General features: G+C 42.7%; 1 protein-coding gene across 1 annotated transcript; it reads right to left on the bottom strand.

The window, feature by feature from the left end:
* Positions 1 to 735: 735 nt before the first annotated feature.
* On the bottom strand, positions 736 to 20,895 carry ACAD9 (acyl-CoA dehydrogenase family member 9). Its single transcript, XM_029965210.1, has 18 exons — positions 20,857 to 20,895; positions 19,185 to 19,280; positions 17,091 to 17,192; positions 14,484 to 14,590; positions 13,657 to 13,757; positions 11,872 to 11,950; positions 10,685 to 10,859; positions 10,005 to 10,078; positions 8,599 to 8,674; positions 7,908 to 7,978; positions 7,448 to 7,567; positions 6,564 to 6,692; positions 4,520 to 4,599; positions 3,882 to 4,008; positions 3,116 to 3,193; positions 2,243 to 2,371; positions 1,470 to 1,542; positions 736 to 1,012 (listed from the first exon to the last, which is right to left on the bottom strand). Exons 3-18 carry the CDS (start codon positions 17,110 to 17,112, stop codon positions 912 to 914), a joined length of 1,542 nt encoding a protein of 513 aa, XP_029821070.1. The 5' UTR covers positions 17,113 to 17,192; positions 19,185 to 19,280; positions 20,857 to 20,895; the 3' UTR covers positions 736 to 911.

Below are 20,895 nucleotides of genomic sequence, written 5' to 3'. Positions count from 1 at the left end.
GGACACAGTCAACAGGCAGTGATTAAAGGGGTGACCCCACTGACGAGTGCAGCCAGTGATTTTGGTGTTCAATAAACATCTTTACTTGAAAAATTGCAACTCTGTTTATTAGGGATCTGTAGGTAAAGAGAAACAGCTTAGTCCAGGAGGCCTTTGCCACTCCAGGTTACTCTGCAAGAAACATCTATTTGTTTCTTCAGCAGGGACACCCTCCAGGGTGATGCTGGGCAGTGACAGCAGTCTGGACAAGCAACTCAGGGAGTACAAACCCAGGGAACAACAGGCAATGTGCACCTGTCACCCCAAATATAATGGCCTTCCGAGGGAAATGTGGCCAGCAAGTATTGGCAAATACTGTTGAAATGTGTCACTGGATAAAACTGACTCTGCAGTGACAGTTGAGAGGTGGTTGAATTCTGTCTGGAGTTAGCAAGAGGGGGCAGGTAGGGGAAAAACTGTGTCTCATAATATTAAAATTAAACCTTTTATATTTCTCATTAAAATCTACTCTCTCATGAGGCTTTTCTGACAACAATGACAGCTTGTATTTAAATAAACCCCCTATTTATTGTTTTCAAAAGCCAAAGCACAGCAAAGGAGTCAGTGTAAGGTGTATGACCAAGGTCAAGAACAGAACACAGAGAAGTTCTGATAAAATTCAAGGTAAAACAAAATGAAACCACCCTCAGAAACAAGGGAAAGAGACATATACACATCTAATAAGGCAACCCGAGCTTTAAGTAAAATCTCTTTATTTATCCTCTTGATATGAAGTTGTGTTTATAAGTCTTATTTTATACAGTTACATCTGGCAAACTCATGAAATAACAGTTATTAAGGTATTAAATACTTGAGCTGCAGAAAATTCCCCCCTGATTTACATTCCTCTGTATTTGCTGGCAGGGAGGTGGTCAGAAGGTCCTGTCCAGGGGGTGGGAGCAGATGTAGGATCTCTTCTCCAGGATTTGCTTTGCAGCTTTTTTAATGGAATCATCCAGGTTCTCATCTGCATCTGCAGAGAAACAGAAGGAAAGTCAACTAAAGTACCATAAATAGCTGTTCTACGTTTCTTTCAAAAAGCATTGGAATACAAATGCAATGTATCTGCACCTGAGTGCCAGGAAGGAATTTAACACTCTCCTCTGAAAAAGACTGATTATTGCAGACTGAGTTTCACAGAGCCAGTGCCTGACTGGGTGGGAATTCCCAAACAGACCAAATCCCTAATTTCTATCAGTTCCTTTACAGGAGTATTTGCTAGTGATAGACTTTTTATTCCTCAATAAAAGAATCCCAGCCATTTGCTTTAGCTGTGGAATGAAGAGACTCTTCTCAACAGGTTCCAGCTCTGTTCCTTGTCTGAATGAAAGGCAGAGCAAAACTATTCTGTTGGTCACATCAAACCCACGTTCTTTTGACCACAGCCTGTGAAAGACATAAGAATGTAAAAATTATTTTATAGAACTTACATTTTTCTAATTGAGCCATAGCATAATTATTCTTGAAATACGCTTCTGTGCAGAAGATATTTGTGAGAAGCACCTGGGAAAAGAGGAAAACTGTGTTGAAAACTAGTGAAGGAATTTCACAAACAAAACAATGTAGTAAAAATACAGTACTTTTAACTTCTAAAAGTAATTTTTTCTTTGATAATGGAGCCCTGCAAACCAGTCATGTACAGTCCCTTGGACCCTAGAGCTGCTGCGGGTCAAAGGCAACTCAAAATTGGCTAAAGAGTGATTGGGAATCAAAACACAACAGGGCTCACACACACAGAGTCTCAAGGCCAAAACCAAAGGTTAGTTTGTCCTGTAGCATAACTGTTACTGTTAACATTACTGTTAACTTGAAATGAGCTCCTGTATCATCACTTTACTGTCATTAAATGTACTGACACAACAGTGTTGTGATTATGTTTGTATTCGGGATTATATGGAAAGAGTTTGGGAGAACTGCAGGGCATGAGCAGGTTTAAGAGAATGTGCAACTCTGTAATTAGTTTATAAACGTCTGTGTGTGTGTTAAAGAAGTATTTTAAACACATTGATAGTGTGGAACTCAGCGTTCAGAGCCCTGAGAGGCAACTGGTTACTGCACCCTGGAACCAACGGGTTTGGCAACACCCTGGGGCATCGTTGGCTTTATGGCAGAGTGTGCAGTGAATCCTTTACAAAAGCAGTGTGTGGTGCTCCAAGGAGCACAGCCAGGGAACGGGAATGGGAATGGCTGCCCCAGGACTCACCTCGTGGTCGTGGTTGCGCAGCCCGATGCTGACGGAGCGGCTGGCCCTGGAGATGGCAGCTGTCATGGCATACAGGTTAATCACGATGTCTGCCACCCTCTTCAGCACCAGCTGCTCCTCCACGATTGTCTAGAAGAGTAAAAATTATTATTAGCTTCACTTAAAGCTTTAACCAAGCGTTATATTGTTCATACCTTGTGTTTAGGTCCGTATTTATTTAGCATAAGCGTGTTCTACCCTCAGTTAGAAAGTTTTCAATTAACTGTTACCCTTCCTGGCTGCAGCCAAGGAACTGCTGTGGCCCAGACCACTCTGCTAAATGCCAAAAATCACTGAAATTTAGGTATTAAAGATACTGTTAAAAATATGTGCTGAGTTAAGTGCAGTGTGGCAGAACCCGGTCAGAACTCCCAGAACACATCGGATTAACTGCCACAACATGGAAAATCCAGGGTATTCCACATGCAGGCTCTCCTGATGGAACTCCAGCACTGTGCATGGGATTGATTGGTTTGCTGCACAACGGGGATGAACAGCACAAAGTCACAACCTGCTGGGGCAGCTCCTCATTTGGGAACGGGAATTGGGTTCCAGTGGCTGCTCACAGCAAAGGACTTCAAACAGTTGCTGCAGCAGGATTTGGCTTACAGAAGTAGAAGAAAACAACTAATTCACTGAGATTGCCTGTGCTTTGGTTTTGGTTTTGAAAACATATATTGTCCATTACATTGAGTACAGAATTTCAGTGTGTTTTCTCACATTCAGTGACAATGTGTGGTGTGAAGGAAGTCCTGGCTCTGGCCACACACTCCAGATGCCAGTGAGGCCTTGAGGATAAACTATTCAGTAACAAACAGACAAAATAATAGTTACCTTGCCAAACCTAGTTAGCAGGCCCCTGACTGTAGTTCCAAAATAATAAATGTTTTCTTCAAGTTTCTTGCCACTCTCCTATAAAATAAAACAGAAAATACAAGCATTTGAGTAGTTCTGTAAGGGAAAAAAGCAGTACACCCTCACCCCCTTTAAACAGGACAATAGATTTTCTCTTGGTCTTTTTTTAGCAGTCATCCAATTTGCTTCTGAGAGCCAGACAAGGCACTATTCCTCCTCTATAAAACATGCATTAAAAATTGCTAGATTTTACTTCTGGTAACTTTTCAGTTTAGGCTTATACTTACAAAAACAACTAACAGAACATCCCAGGAAAAACATACCTTATCTTTTTGCTATTAACAGAACGATCATTTTGGGTCATAAAAATGATTTACTAAGTGATTAAGCAAGTATGTGTATATATAGTTCACAGGAATTGTTACCTGAAACTGTTAAACAGGAAGAAACCCTTGTTTTGTGTCAGACCTTACTATGAAGGGCATACAAACAAGCTTTAGTTTATACAAATTACTAAAATGAATATCAGCCTGGGATTTGTCTAAATGCAGACTGAGAGCAGCCTTCATTCTCCCTGTATCCTATAATAAAACAGCTATAACTGACTTCTCTACCCTGCAATATTTTACACTGTAAATGCCACTGTTCCTGAGCACACAGTTTGTGTTGCCAGGCCAGGAGATGAGGCTGAGAGGAGCAGCAAAGGAAAGCAAAGCTGAGGAGGAGGAGCCCTGGCCCCCCTCACCTGCAGGCTGGGATGCACCACCCCGGCGTCCCCCACCAGCCCCAGATCCACCTTCCGGCCCATCGAGTCTCGCATCTTGTTCACAAACTCCCCCAGGGCCACGCCCACGTTGCCTTTCTTGATTTCTCTGGAATGTTGGGGAGAACACAGCTGATAAGCAAATTCCAGGGGGTTCAGTCATAACCAGCTGAAACTCTAAATGCTTTAGCAGAACACCTGCAGTTTGTCTGGGAATCACCAAGTGATCCATTTTACTCTGAAGTCTGGAGAGCAATTATGGAGCCTTAAAAGTCACCAGCTCCTCCCCAACACCCAACAAGGAATTCCAGGGACCAGCTACTCAATATGCACAATACAGCTGTTGTACCAACACAACTGTGTTCAGATTTAACATTTGCATTACTGGTCTTGGAAGAAAGACTTTTACACCAGCTGTAATTCCAAGATAAGATGCATTAAAGGCCAAGATTCCTATGTACCATCCAATTAAAAAGACAAAAAGAGACCCCTGTTAACTACCTTTTACAGGCAATACATTGAAAATACTGAGTTTTTCCCACAGTTTCCCCCTCTTATCTATAAAGTTATCAGATTCTGATTAAAATAATAAAAACTATGAACAATAAATAAGAACATACTTAATTTTGTCAGTTAAGATTTTGCCTGCATGTTGCATACCCGTCAGTGCAATATACAGTCGCAGGATCTCATTTGTTCCCTGTAAAAAACAGGATAGAAAGGGAAGTCAGTACCAAACACAAAGTATTTTTAGTATTTTAAAAACCCCAGATATGCTGTGATCATATTTTCTATACTTTTTCTTCTCCTAAAACTGCTTTCAGTGTCTAAATAACTTGTAGTTTGCCATGGAATGTTCTAAAATGCATTTGGGCTTGTAAGATGGAAGATGATCAGCACCTGTAAGGAAAACACCTGTGCCAGAGGCTGCCCCCAGGTGAGGTTGCCTGGAGCAGAAACAGGAGCTGGGGAGGCAGAACAACAAGCAACAAAGGCTAAACAGTCTATTAATTATTTTTATTAAAGTCTTTGCAGACAGGTTCTGCAGGCAACTATAAAGTGGATAATATTGAGTGCTTTCCAAGCACCTTTCCATTGTTCCAGTTTTACAAGATGACTCTTCCTCCACCCCTAAGTGTTTGCTGTCTTTTGCTTTACCTCAATTTTAATTCTGATTTCATGTAGCTGTGCAGAAGTTGAGCCTCTCATTATTAAACATAAAAATGCATCATAATGAAAAAGAAACCAGACTAAATGCATTTTGAGTGAAAAAAGTTGTGCATTGTTCCAGTGAAGGGACATTTAAAAAGTTGTAGAAGAGCTCCAAATGAGCTGGATTGAAGGAATTCCAATGGTGGAATGGTTTGTTTTTTAAACAAGACTGCCTATAACTATCCAAAAGGTCTTCTCTGCTTCAACCAGTCCAGGACATGCTCCTTATGTGTGGTTTTAGATGTTCCTGTCTGGAATGTCTGCCAGACTCATGGACAGCCAGCCCTGCAGGGAGTAGGACAATGACCTGACAGGCTGGTTGGGTTTGTCCTTCCCTCCCCAAATACAGGTATTTATTTGCAGGACCACCTGCCCCTCAGGTGACTGAGGTGACTGCCAGGCACTGAGCTCACATGGAGAACGTGCAGGACTTGGCAGTTGAGATCTTTGCTGTCCTGGCACCAGGTGGTAAATGATCATTCCCACCAAGAGCAATCAGCCTGGCAGTCTGACTCAGATGTGCAGCTGATGATCACGGACAATCCAGCCTGGAAACAGAATAAACTTCACAGCCTTTTTTGGTTTTTAAATAAGTGCCCATCAATAAGTTAATGAAACTTCTAAACTAATCTTTTATGAGTTTCCCTGCTTCACTTGTGAGAAGCACACAAGAGGAAAGGTTACTCCAGCCTAGGCACCAACAGAGCAGCTCAGCCACAAAATCCCAAAAAATCCTATTAGAGACACCTTGTACCAAATCCTATTGCTTACACTAGAACAGATGAAGCAGCAAAAAAGCTCCAAAATATGCTTGACACAAAGCACCCTCCTGAGGCTCCTGCTCAGGCAGTTTCAGTGCTCTGATTTCACTGTGAGTTCCTGTGCAGTTACAGCTATTTACTGACCAGAGACTGAGGAGTTACTCTGGTCAACCAGAAGAGTTTTAGGCTTTTATGCTAATTTAGAATCCTTTAGTCTGTTCAAAGAAACAACCACCCAAGCTGTGAATTGGGATGTTTTTTTCTGATGACAGTGTCTTTAAAGCAGCTGTGTATTTTATTAAATCATCCAGCAAAACTCCAAATATTTAAGAAACTTTAAATACCCTACCAATGTGTTCATATCACTATATATATATATATATATACACACACACATATATATATATATAAAAATCACCAGTTTGTTGTTTCCAGGGGCAAAGCTGGTGCCAGTTCCTGCTGTAACTCATACTTGGGGGTTAGTATATAAAAGCCATCCTAGCTTATTGTACTAGAGGAAACTACTCTCCATATCTCCAAGAAGAGTAAGGTTAGTTCTGCAGTCTTACTCTACTGCAGATTCTGCAGCTAAAGGAATGATGCCTGGTCAGCCAAGGCCTGGGTTTCTGCTCAGGCTGACAGCTGTGAGTGTGAACTGCAGTTCACAGCAGCACTGGCACTGGGTACTCGCCTCAAAGATGAGCAGTATCCTGGTGTCCCTGAGGTAACGTTCGTAGGGATAATCTTTCATATAGCCAAGGCCTCCCAGGATCTGCAGAGCTTCACTCACACAGGCCCAGGCACCTTCAGAGCTGAACACCTGCCAGGGAACAGGACTTGAACCATCAGGAAATACCGAAGAGAAATCAGCAGCAATACAGGACACGCTTCTCTGGGGGTGTATTTACATGACACTGCTGTAATATTTTCTACTGCTGTTCCACCAGTCCTGTTAACCTGCCTGAAATAGCAGCCCTGTGGGGTGTAAACTTTGGTTAACCTCAGTGCCCTTGCAATCCACAAGGAAGTCTCTAGGAGGACATATTCTGGGGAGAGGGGCAGCCACACACACTGGCAGAAGAGCTCCAGGTGGTTGGCTGGAGCCTTTCATGCTGCCCAGGTTCACCAGAACACAGATTTCTGCACTGACCACACTGCAAGGGACCATCGGCGGGGCTGGAAATGAGGGAGGGAGCCCTGGGCAGGGACACACCAGCACACAGGGCCTGGCTCTCCCTCAGGATTGATGCTGCAACCATGGGACAGGAGCACTTGGCCAGGCTGGCAGTGGAACTGTGACCAAGTGTCTCTGTGCTCTTGTAAGGCCTCACCAGAGGCTCAGGAGGGCCATGACATTCCCAACACGTGTCTGCAGCTTGTATTTTGTGTGGTGACAAAAGCCCGAGTCTGAGGTAATTAATGGTATGTGGGCTACAGAGAGAACAGGAATGTTTATTTGTTCATCTGGCTGAGGTTTTTCTATCACTTGTCTAAATGCAACCCCTGAGCCTTTGAGCACTTTGAGCACATAGACCGAAACACAGGAGTCCTTGACTGAATCTACCTGATCCTCACCTTGACCATGGCTGCCTCCACGGAGCAGTCTGGGAAGCCTGGCCTGTCCATCATCCCTGCAGTGAGGTAAGCCATACTCTCCATTACATATGCTTTCACAGCCATAAAACAAAACTTCTCCTGTCAAACAGCAATGTGAGGAATCACACAGAAATTCAGGGGCAAAATCCCACAGTCAAGCCTCCAACTTAAAAACACAACTGCAGTTTCCACATGTTTATTATCAAACACTAATCAATAAACAGTTCTACTGTAAAACAATCATGAACAATAAAAAAATAAATATCTTTATTCATTTATCATTCTAGACATTTAAAAGATCATCTGTGCTACATTTCCATAAATCTAAGACTTCTAGCAAATTCTTTAAACCACTCTGCCAAGATACCCCCAACATAATCTGTGTCCTTGCACTCAGTCAATACAAGCAGAGAGGTTTAGGGGTTTCATTTTTTATTACCTGAATTAATCCAAATTGGCTGAGTCTCTTATTGAACTGTTTCCTGGTACAAGCATATTCTGATGTCATTTCTTTAAAAAAAAAAAAAAGAAAAAAATCCATCTCAGAACAGCAGAACTAGAACTGTGACAGACCATGGTGCCTTTCCCCATGGTGACACCTCAGTCTACACCAGTAACCCCCACTTTGGGAAAAACACCCTCAGTGATGGTGTTGATCCAGTCTGGGACCAGCCTGTCAAAGGCTTCTGAACCTGAGCCTGAGGTGTGAGCCTGTGCTCTTAGGGAAGTAATCAATTTTGGTGCAAATCTGTTGCTATTTTGGCTAATTATTGGCAGTATTATTCCTTATTACTGTGCCTAGCTTTGAGCCAGTTATTCAAGTGGAGGTTCTGTGTGAGATTACACCTTCGTCAAGCAGTAGCATAGAGGCTTTTCTCTTAGGAAGAACCTTTTACCTCAGAAAAATTCAACAGAGGCAATAACCTTCCATTGCGTGAACTGACAAAAATCTTCAGTGTAAAGCCTCTGTAAACAGGCTTTTAATAACCACTTAAGATACATATTTTAGTGCTTTAAAGATGTCATGGCTGACAATGCAGCAGTGCTGTGATCCAGACTCATGCTCCCACCCTGCATTCTCTCCCTCAGGCAGATGAGTTCCTGCACTGCAGAGCACCCAGCTCACCCACCTATCAGCTTTTTAATCATTCCAGCAGATGCACTGCCCATGCTGAATCTTCCACTGTTTAGGATATTCATGGCAACCTGGGAGGAAAATGAATGGGGTTTAGGCAACATTCTCCTTAGATCACAATGGTTCCTTCTATCTTGCTTCACGCTTTAATGCTTCCCTGCATTTCATTCCTCACTGGAACACACTTCCTGGCCTGGCACACTTGCCCTCAGTGAGCCAGCACAGCATTCCAGGGGAAACACTTCAAAACTGGGCTTTTACTGTCACTCACTACATCAAATTTTATATTTGAAATAGTTTTCAGAGACTGATGATCCAGTGACCTGGAAATAATCTCTATTCAAAGTACATGAAGGTAAAATGTAGATAAAAATGTCTTTATCTGCAGCTAGATAAACAACATTCCAACTAGACAGCACTGTTCTGGTTTATAAAAAAATTAAGAAAATCACAATATTGTTTGATTATATTATTTATATTTATAAAATCCCCTGCAGCTGACCTGCAATGGATGATCTCTGCTTCAGATTCCTTCCAGCAACATACCACAGAAGGGAACAAGAATGAAAGGTGTAGAAATGAAATACAGATCAATAATGGACAAAACCAGATTTTGGAATATAGTGTTAATGTTTCTTAGCAAGAGACACATGGGTGACAGGTCAAAAGACCTAACAAAGAAGTTATTGTTCCTACATTTTAACTTGTGATAACTAAATCTCAAGAGGAAAACAAAAACCTTCTTTTAATCTTTACTACATTTAAGAAAATTATTTCATTTAACATTTAGGACTGGACTTGGCTGCTAGAGGAAGAGTAAGACACTGAGAAGGATCAGTAAGAAAAAAGGGACTGGTGGTGTCTCTACTGGTGTCCCATTTCCATGATGGCAGGAAGAGCAGCCAGTGCTGGGGCAGCTGGTCAGGCAACTCCTGTTCTTGTTTCCTTGTGCAATAATCCAACCCTGGAAAACCACCTGACAGCCAGGGGACCTTGGACAGGACCTGGGCTTTCCTGGAACCATTGCCTGTTCCACTCATTTCTCACTCTCCCTTTCCACACAGTTCACAGTTGTGGCTGTAGGAAACAGCAGGTGACACTCCCTGACTGAGCTCATGCTGAAGAAGTCTCTCCCTTTTCTGAAGGGAACATCATACCCCAAAAAGCAATCAAAACCCCACAAAGAGCAGCACCAGCCTCTCTAACTGCACTGGGATACACAGAGACCTGACATTCCAGGGAAACCAATTTACACAAGCACAGCAGGGAGGAGCAGTCTCTCCTCAGGACCCTTCAGTGTGGCAGTGCTCAAACTGCCCACAGGGAAACTGCAGTACAGGGGACAAAAACAGTCTCCTTCAGGCTTTTAAAAATCATCAGTAGTTACTGTCCACTGCTTACCTTAAATCCTCCTCCAACTTCTCCAATTACATTTTCTACAGGCACTTTGGTGTTTTCAAAATGTACTTCGCAGGCTGAAACACAAAATTAGCAGCTGTTCAAGTATGACACAAAAATATTTAAAAAACATTCAGGAACATAAGTCAGTATTTGTCACAAGAAATGAAGGTTTCCTAATGCATTGTTTATGACAGAATTATACATGCTTTGCCAGAGAAGTGAGAATTTGGGAAAAGGCTGTTGACATCAATGACTGATGTAAAACATTAAAAATGTAATTACTGTACATTGTGTAAACAGAGAACTACAGTTGTGTCTTTATTTTGTCTCAGTTCTAAGGAACTGATTCAGGAGTCAAGTCCAGGAGACAGATGGTGAAAAGCTGTAATCACTAATAAGCTTAAGAAGAACTGATGAAGTCTTCTAGATTAAAGCTTTTGGCTACTGAATCTCCTGAGTGATTTCTGTCACTGCCCAGTGAGGAAATCTGCACAATATGGATTTCTTATTTCAGATCCTGCATTAGGAAGGGCTCATAGGAAAAGCCAGGTAAAGAAACATGAAACTTACACTGCTATATGGAATAGATACTGATCTGCCTCTGAATTCAGGTGAACTAAACTAAATAAACCACTAAAATACTAAACTCATTTCTGTTAGCAACTGTAAGTGATTCTTACTATTGGAGCCTCGAATGCCCAGCTTATCCTCAGGCTTCCCATGGGTGACTCCCCCAAAATCCCGCTCCACGATGAAAGCAGTGATTTTGTCTTTCTTCTGCCCATCTTTATCCACAACCTCTGTCCTGGCAAACACTGTGAAAATACTTGCAAGGCCACCGTTGGATATCCAAACCTGTTTTAAGAGAGGAAAGAAGTGTAAGAAATATATTTGTTCTGGTTTTGTGAGCACTGTTCTGAAAGGTTTCGTAACAGACCAGGCAGAGAACAGAGTGGTGAAAAATTGCTGCTTCTTCCCTTAAATTCTAATGAGTGTCTGCTACTAGTTTTGCCTCTTGTGCACGTGTTTCCAAGGAGAGCTGACCACAGGTGGTAAGTTTAGAGCAGCTATAAACCCAGGTTTAATATCAGTATGAACTGAATTAAAATCCACAGTGCATTTCCCCAAAGCCTGGATGCCCTGCTGCTTGCAGCATGTGAGGGAGATGAGGGAAGGCAGACTGCAGAAATCCCATGCCCAAAAATTTAACTCCGATAAGAAATTCTCTGATCAGGCCACATTTCTGTACAGCCTCTCCTACAGGGTGGGTCTCTTCACATCACAAACACATCAACAACTACAGATCAAGTCTGCAATGTATCCCATACTGCTGAAGCCAGTACATCTCTACATTTCTTATTTTCTTATGCTGTATTTTACCACCTTTTCTTTTAGCAGAACTGTTCCAAGCAGCCCCGTTTCCAATTAAATGTCAAGTTTTCTTTTACGAACACCTACAAAATCTGGCCTGAAGAATGAAGAGAGAGGAAAACATGAGTTTAGGTTTGTTTGTGCCTATGCTGTCACAGAGGGGGGCTAATTAACTAACTAACTAACCAACAACTCTGAAGCTGAACCCACAAGCTGGTGATAGAGAAGGAACTTAGGAGTGGGTTTCTACTTTCCTACCAAGAATTTAGTGCAGTTATTCCCTAACAGTGCTTTTCTAGTCTCTTTGGCCCTAAACCAACCCGGGGGGTCTTTTTGACACGGTCAGTCTTCACCAGCTTGGACACCTCCCAGTTCAAGGCAGCTGCCACACCAGCCTCTTCCTTAGCCAGACTGATGGCAAAGCTGCAAAGGACACTGACATTTGCTGTGCACTTGGAACAAAAGCCTGTCCTATTTCCAGCCTGGCACTGGGTACCTTGGAGCCATTTAACAGGAAGTATTTCCCATCTTCACTGAGGGTTGCTCTGGTCTGGATGGATGCAGCATCACTCCCACTGAAAAACAAACAAATTATTAATGTTTAAAGAAATAAACACATTTTTAAAAACAAAACTCCCCTCTTCACATCCTTCAAAAAGGAGAGTTTACAGGTCTGTTAAATAGCAGTATATAAATATTAGTTTTTAACTAACAATGAAGCTTACCGAATCAACAGCTCCAAAAGTTACCTGAGGGGACATTCCTGCTCATTACCATGTATGTTATCATGCTTAGGACCTGACCAGAGTGTTCACAATGCCACATAAGCAGCTTTTTTTGAGCTGCATGTCGAGCTGTGTGAACACACAGTGAAACTGTCATCCTAAAACACACCAAGTTTAACAAGTCTAAGTCGTTCCTCAAAAATTCACACCCTGGTTTTATATCTCATGTGAAAAAAGGCTCAACAGAAATGAAAAATAAATGTGTGACAGTCTCTATCAAAGAGCACTTGGGCACACCAAATACCTTCTACAGGAGCAAAATCAGCAAGCAAATTACAACAATGCAATCAGAAGTTTACACTCTGTGATTAAGTTCACCCTCCCTCTTGCATCTCCACCTTACTCCATAACTTAACAAGCAGCTCAGTCTCCCCCTTGAAAGAAGTTTCCTCCTCCACAAATCACAATGCCACAAGGCTCACTTGGGGTATTCAGCTGTGGACAAGGGTAAAGTTCTCAGAACAGCCAGAGCTCAGCTGGTATTTTAATAGGATTAGATTGCTAAAGTTCAGTTCTAAAGATGATTGGTCTGTGCACTAGAACTGAGATCTCTAAGAAGACTGAAGCTAAAGACCAGAAATCTTTTTAAATAACACCGGGGTAGGAAAGATGTCAGAAGAATTCCAGAACATGGGTGGCCCTTGTTTTTCTCCTGTGTGTTACTTATGAGTCCCTTCAGTGGATTGCTTGGTTAAAATACCTGTGCTAGTTTAACTTTCACCTGCAAGTGGGACAGCTTTTAGAGGGTCACAGCCCAGCTCAGGACTCTTGAATAAAACCATCCCTGAGGTCAGGGAGCAACAAGAAAATCAGCAATTAATCAAACACTGACTGGAGGTCACTTGAGCAGACAGCAGCTCAGGAAAGTTTCAGGCTGCAGTTTGCATGGACAGGCAAGATTCAACTTCAGACACTCAGCTGGTCTCAGACCTTCCACCAGTTTCCTTTACAGGCTCCCTGTGTGCTTTCCACAAAACTGTCCCTCTTCTGCACTAATACATTTGCAACATTAGTGACAGTCAGTGAGTAACTGTAACAAATACCTTATCTTTGAAAAGCTGCTGCTACAAAGAACCCTCTTCTGAACTCTAAGTAACACCCAAAATTCTTCCCATTATTTTTTGTATCTCCTTGAATACAGGTTTTTGTAACTTTGAACAAGAACTGAAAGCATCCTAGAACAGTCACAGCACATTACTTCTGACATAGCATGAAGTATCTTTTCAATTCATATTTAGTAATGCCAGAAATGAAGGAAATGAAATCCTGGGATGGGAACAACAACAGTTAGGGGTTTCATGGAAACTGCCACGAGTAGCAGGTTGGGGAAGGAGTAATTAAATGGTCTGAAGTGTACCTTTAAAAACTAAAAATAAAAACCTGATTTGTACACTGAAGCCATAGGCCCCAAATAATAAAGACTTAATGTATTAATGAAGATGAGAACCATAACCCCCTCTGGGTGCTGTGTGGAGGGGGTGGACTCCAGGCAGTACCTGCCGGGCTCGGTGAGGCAGAAGGCTGCGATGTGCTCCCCTGAGGCCAGCCTGGGCAGGTACTTGGCCTTCTGCTCCTCAGTGCCAGCAATGAGGATTCCCTGCACAAAGAATCAGCACAAAACTGCTCAGCATCAGCCTGTGGAAAAAGACACGAAGCTGACCAGCTTCACCAAGTTCAGAAAGCTTTACTTGCACATTTTATGGATAACAAGGGACAGTTTAAAAAACAACAGACTTCATTACTTATCAGACACTAAAGTATTTTAAATTAGCATTGTCTGCTCAATTCCACGAGGAATTTTTTCATGAACTTACTTCTCTTTCAAGCTTCAGACACCATCCATCCACCAGTAAAAGGTTGTATTATACAGCAAACAAAAATTCACATGCTTGCTCTTGGGTGAGTTTTCTTCTCTAAGCTCCCCAGCCTGCAGTCTCATCCAGCTAGACAAAGTTTCACCCTTCTGAACTCTCTGCATGGCTGATACTGGTCTCCATAATGTTACCCCCTGTGACACTTTATTTACTTCAATATTTATTCTAGCTACATTCATCCAGTTTGCTCAATTAAAAAAACCTTGGATATTTAGAGCATTTTTTCTAAGAATTCTTAGCTCTGTGTTTCCTGAACTCGTCGTTTTCTTGTGTACTTCTTGTTCAGTCTTTCTGCTGCATGAGAGCCACTGGCAGAGGGTGCTGGGGACACCAACAACCAATGCTCCACCTGACTGATGCTTCACTGGTGATTCTGATTTGTTGTACCCACACTGCACATTTTCCATGCCAGTTGTGCAGAACTCCTGGACCTAAAGGAGCAGCATTACCTTCAGCCCAATAGCCTGATGTGCTGCCAGAGTGACTGCAATGGATCCATCCAGAGAAGTGATCTCTCCCAGACGGGCGTACATGGTGTTTGACAGGCCCAGGCCACCTGCAACAAGAAGAACAGTTTATTTGAAGGAGATATAACTTGCCCCTTTCCCCCAAAAAATCCCTTCCAAGTACAGAAACATTAGGAATGTAACACTGTTAACTGGAGAGAAACAAAACTGGATAGTTTGTTCCCAAGCAAACTTCCAAACTGGTACTAGACAAGGGTAAAATCTAACACTTCAAAAATGTCTTTAATAAAAAAATGTGAATATACCAAGAAACAAACCTGACACCAGCACATGCTTCCTGGAGGAAGCAGGATAAATCAAAGCTGTACGTTTATGAGTCCAATGTTCAGCAATTTTACGCTGTCAGGACCAGAAGTCCTGCTCTCTGTCATTTAAGATAATTTTATATATTACTGGTGAATAAAAAATTTAATCTAATCAAGACAATAATCTTTTGTCCAGGGTAACAATTTTCTACGTGGGACAGTGGTGTAAGTCAGGGTAACACGTTCCTTACTCCTGCAGATGTCTCGACAGCCCTGCTGGTGTGTGTCCGCTGAATAAACGCAGCAACAGTCCCTGATACCAGTAACTCACATCACTGCCTCACACAGACTAAGAACACCCATATATGGATTAACTCTCACACTCCCCCTGTACTCTGACTTCTTTTCCCCTTTCCAAGCAGTGCTGGGCTCAGGATTCAGCCTGGAGAATCCTGATGATGTGCACAGCAGTAACTGCAGTGATGCCCTTGTTGGAGCTGACATTCCATGATCCACATGAGCTTCGTTTTCCCCATTAAATTTCTGTACTTCAGTGCTTCTGGCAAAGAGGCCACTTTTACAAACCATGATGAAAAACACTGTGCAGTGCACAAAGCCCTGATCGCTTTGACTGAAAGGTTTTAAAATATGACAATGCCAGCACCAAAAATAAATCATGTTTAACCTACAAAAAATGGGGAACAACCTCATCAGAAGTATATCATTTATGGTGCAGACTAGAGGAGCTTGTTTAAGCTGCTTTCCACGTTCTGGTTTGATCCAGCATCTAAGTTTACAACACCACAAGCCTTTGATTTTCCACAAGTGTGCTGAGTGGGTTGCAAATTTGCAAACTGGAAGCTGAGAGAATATTATTTCATAAGCATCAAAACAACAAGAACATGTTATTAAATTAAAGTATGACTTCAAAGTTAAATACATTGCCTTTGAGAGTCTTTAAAAAAATAGAGTGGGAAACTTATTTTTAATTAATCAATAGTAAGTTACACTTCCAGTGTCAAGGTGATTCCTAATGCTCTGCTTTGAGCTCTGTCCTTTGTTCCCTGCCTCCAACACCTCCTTTCTATGGACAGGAACATCCTGCCTTCTTCCAACATATTTCTTAACTCCTAAACACCTCTCTCTTCCCACCTGGGTTAAGCTGCTCTGTCCAGATCCTTCTCCTCCCAAGACACCATCCTGAAGAGCAAACCTTGAAAGAGCTGGCAAGCCTCTTCTCTACCTCACCCTCACACCACCCTGTCTAGTCCTGAACACACATGAAAAACAGTTAATAACATTTTTATGCATTTCAAAAGCATTAATTAACAATCAGTTAACCAGAGACCACACCATGTTACAGCATATGCCACTTGTCTGATATACTTTAATGAATTTGTATATAGACCTAAATTGAAACCAGTGCAGCACAGCCACACTAGTTATACTGCCTAACATGATAAGAAAATGCTACAAAAAATAACAGTATTACTTTATTAACAAGTAAATGCTGAAGAATGTCTCCAGCTTTACACAGAATTATTGTAAATACTGAAAAAAATATTTTGTTCCATGCCATTCTGTTCAAAAATGAGGTATTTTCCCCAGTGAAACTGTCTTTCTCTGAGCCTTCTCCTCAACATCCCTTTGCAATATTCTCATTTCTTTATAAATTTCAATGCCAATTTTTAACTTATGAGTAAAAATAGGATCAAAAATTTTCTTGAAAACTCCTTTGCAAGTGTAAGGGTTAGTCCAGTGAGGAATTAATGTCTGTGATGCCAACTGGCACCACAATGCCCTTTAGGACATGAACTGTTCAGTATTGCACAGGAAGGATTTTATCCAAAAGCCATCCTTTCAGTAAACAGACATTATACTTTTACACTTCCAAGTGCTCCAGCACATTCCTACCTGCCAGTGACAGCTTTGATAGGTCACTTCCATGAGACACTGCACTTTGGACCCAGCATAAGTTTAAGAACCATCAGCAAGAACAAGTCTCCCAGAATGTCAAGTTTCTCTACTGCATCCAAAAAAACAATCAAAAAGGGAAATGCTATGCCAAGAGGAATTTACACCAGCTAAAATTAGTCATGGCACTCAAGGGAAGGGCACACAGAGCTCCTCACACAGCCACCAGGCATTCCTGTATTAACCAGGGAGAAAGCTCCAGCTCCTAATTCAGCCAAGACCACACATGGAACAGCACAGATACATTTTGCAGTGCACCACTAAATACAGACTAACTCCTGGGTTATTCCTTTTGTGACCATGGACTCACCATATTCCTCTGGGATCTGCATGCCAAAGAGACCCAAGTCCTTCAGCCCTTTCAAAGTTTCAGGTGGGATTTTTGCATCTTGATCGATCTTCTTTGAGTCCACTGCAAATACAGAAGGTTTTACCATTTCAAACTGTGCTTCTTAGTGACACAAACCTGGGAGACTGCCCAGGTCTCTGTCAGGGCATGCCCTGAGCCAGCAGCACAGGGATCTCAGACCTGTCATTAGCCTGAGAACCCACACCTGAAGAACTGAGCCAACTCCCCACATCCTCCCTGCTGGAATTCTTCTCCAATCTTCTGAAGGAACTTCAGAGAAGACACAGTGCTCATGACAGATGGAGACAGACCTCTCATCCCCGGCTCCACCAGAATTCCTCCTTCTAGCTTCAGCCTGATCTTACCACCTGTCCTGTTTGCCCTCATAACATATGCAGGAAAAGCATTTGGAAGTGGGAAAAATCTGGGGTTTATTTCATTTTCTCAAACATTTCTATACGTACAGTTTGTATGTGTGCATGTCAGCATATTCCAAGACTGGGATAAGCAAAAGATTCCCAGGATTTTCTATGTGAACAATGGCTAAGTCATGAGGGGAAAAAAACGAGTTAACTACAAAATCTTGTTCTTAGAAGTTTTTCCAGTTCCTGGGGAATTAAAAGAGCTGTTCTGTACTGTTGCAGTGAAAATAAACAGGAATCATGTTAAGCAGCTCAGGAAGGCTGTAAGCTGCAGCAGAGGGAACACAGCCACCTTTCCAAAAATTACACAAGAAGTAACTCTGCAAAAGCAATGGAGCTTCCTAAAGAAACCTCACATTCACCCCAGTGAAAGGGTGCTGGAACTTCTGTGTGAACAGAAGGGAGGCAACCAGACATTCTGATCTTCTTCTGACAGAAGTTATTCAGAAAGAAAACTCTTCAAACAACATTTTTTGCTCCCCATGCTAATTTTTTAGCTCCATTGCACCAGATCCTTATCTGAGGACACTGAGGACAGTGTCCTCAGCTGTCCCAGGGAGAGGGAGAGTTGTGGTGTCAGGACATTGTCAGGTTTCCAGTGACTCTGCCCAGACAAGTTTCCTTTCCCAGTGCCAGTCCCACCAAGTTTCTGTTTAGGGTTGCCCTACTGACCTATTTTAACCACACCCCTAAGTTACCCTGAATAACTAAACAGAAATAGTTGGGAATTCAAAGATGAGCAATTTCTACCTGCAGTTAAGACTCCATAGTTTGGCATTTTTATTCCTCCCTTAAACAGCAGGTTTTTTACTCCATAAATTAATTTCCCCAACAGAGCAAAGAAATAAAAAGTGTAATTTGAATAAACTCTTTATTTACTGTCAGTAAGCAGCAATACAATGTTACAGTTAAAATGACCTGTACCTCACAAATTGTGACCTGTGACAATCACTAGCTTCTCCAAACTCCTGCAGTGTTTGGAAACCCAGACCTGGTATCTTTGTCAGTGGGAAGTCTGAGACAATAGTGTTTAACTGCCTCAGAAATTGCTGTCTGTAAAAACCAATTTTGTACAATTGTTCTGGAATTGGCTTATCCATTGCAGCACTAATGGAAGGAACACCCTGCAGCCCTATCTGGAATGCACACGGCTAATAAGGCTTTTCCTAAATAGAATCATTAGTCTAATGCTGAAAAAACACAAATACCTTTGATTTTTCCCAATGAGTCATCATTTATTAATATCTCTTCTGAATTTTGCTACAACCAGTCTTAGCAGAGTAAGACATTTAAAAGTTTCAGGAAAAAAAAAAATCACAATATATGAGGCAGTAAAAAGTACAGTTCTACTGAGCTAAAACCAATTTCAAATCCTACCTCTATCCCAGAATTCTTTTACTTCCTGGGTTTTTTTTTTCTGGTTTGGAGATTTATGTCTTCTAGTCAGCATCCCAATACTCCACAAAAAAATTCATCAATGGACATGCTGTAGAACCAGCAGCACTACCTGACTAGTAATAAATGCATAAAATGACTTAAGTATTTACAGTGTAATAATAATTATTCAACTGCTCCAGTTAAATCATTTTGAACTCAGTAAATCACTTGCATGAATAAAAAACTAATAATATACCTTCTTCATTGAAAAATTTTTCGACAGGTCCAACAAACTGGTTGATCTCTGCCAGTTCTTCATTGGTGATTTCTGGATAAGGGAAAACTTCTTTCTAAAATAAGAGACAATTATTTTAGATTTTTTTAATACATGAATCACACAATTGATATAAAAATTCAAGAACATATGCCTCTCAAATTCTAGATGAAAAGCTGTGAAAATTAAGAATTGTGGAAAATATTCTGAGCCAGGAACAGCCTTATCTGATAAGGCCCAGAGGGCTCAACTTTAATACATACGAAACCACCTGAAAAACAGGAACATTAGGGAGAAATAAAGAGATTTTTAAGAACTATGAGAACAGCAAACCATAAACCCTGGATTAACAAATTCTGGTTGATACAGTGTTCTGTATGAAATTTGTCTGGTGGCATCTCAAGACACAACAAGAATTCCAACCTTTCCTATAAAAAATGTAGGCAGAAGTTTACATGAAGTCTTGATCCTTCAAGTAAAAAGAGAGCATAAACTGCCATAGTTTTGTGGAATGCCCAGGGTACACACACCTGTGTTTCCAAAGGGAATTTCCTAAACTTGCAAGAACAGGCAACTGTGGTTTAAGACAGCTCTTCAGGTGCTGGTTGTTGGGAACATTTAGAACTCCACGGTGCATTTTGTGTGCACAGGTGCCAGCAGGTCACTGCAGTTAACCCAGCTCCAGTGGGGGGGCGAGGGAAACCCTGAGAGCAAACAGGCCTGGGCTGCACTGGGGAGCAGTGCAGGAAAGGCAGGTCCTGCCTGACCAACCTGATCTCCCCCTACAACAAGGTGAGCAGCTCAGGGGGTGAGGGAAAGGCTTTGGATGTGAATCTGGACGCAGGAAAGCCTTTGACACCCCCAGCATTCTCCTGGAGACACTGGCTGCTCATGGCCTGGGTGGGACACTGCTCACTGGGCTCACAACTGGCTGCTGGCCCAGGGAGAGGTGGGCAATGGAGCTCCATCCAGCTGGGAATGGGCACCAGTGGTGGGCAATGGAGCTCCATCCAGCTGGGAATGGGCACCAGTGGTGGGCAATGGAGCTCCATCCAGCTGGGAATGGGCACCAGGGGTGGGCAATGGAGCTCCATCCAGCTGGGAATGGGCACCAGTGGTGGGCAATGGAGCTCCATCCAGCTGGGAATGGGCACCAGGGGGTTACACAGGGGTCAGTGCTGGGGCCAGTTTTTCGGTTTAATGTCTTTATCAATAACCCTGACAAGGGGATCGAGGGCACCCTTGGTCAGTCTGCAGGTGACACCAAGGTGGGCAGGAGTGCTGATGTGCTGGAGGGTAGGAAGGCTCTGCAGAGGGATCTGGACAGGCTGAGGTTCATGGACCTCGTCTGAGGTTCAACAAGGCCAAGAGCCAGTCCTGCCCCTGGATCACAACAAGTCCTGCAGTGCTACAGACTGGGGGCAGAGGGGCTGGGAATCTGGAGAAGGCCCTGGGGGTGCTGGTGACAGCGGCAGGACGTGATCCCAGGTGAGCCCAGGGGGGCAAGAGGCCAATGGCCCCTGGGCTGTGCCAGCCCTGCTGTGGCCAAGCAGGGCGGGGCACTGGCCGTTCCCAGCGCCTGCCGGTCGGTGAAGGGGCACGCCACCCGAGCGCCGCCGTGTCCGCCCGGCCCCGCCCGGCCGGCGGTCCCACTTGCTGAGGGTGCCCAGGAAGAGCTTCCTTGGCGAAGGGG

This window comes from Manacus vitellinus, unplaced genomic scaffold (assembly GCF_001715985.3).
Source record: "Manacus vitellinus isolate BGI_N305 unplaced genomic scaffold, ASM171598v3 scaffold_91_pilon, whole genome shotgun sequence".
NCBI lineage: Eukaryota > Metazoa > Chordata > Aves > Passeriformes > Pipridae > Manacus > Manacus vitellinus.
The sequence above is the reverse complement of the archived record's forward strand: the minus strand, read 5'-3'. Positions and strand labels throughout refer to the sequence as shown.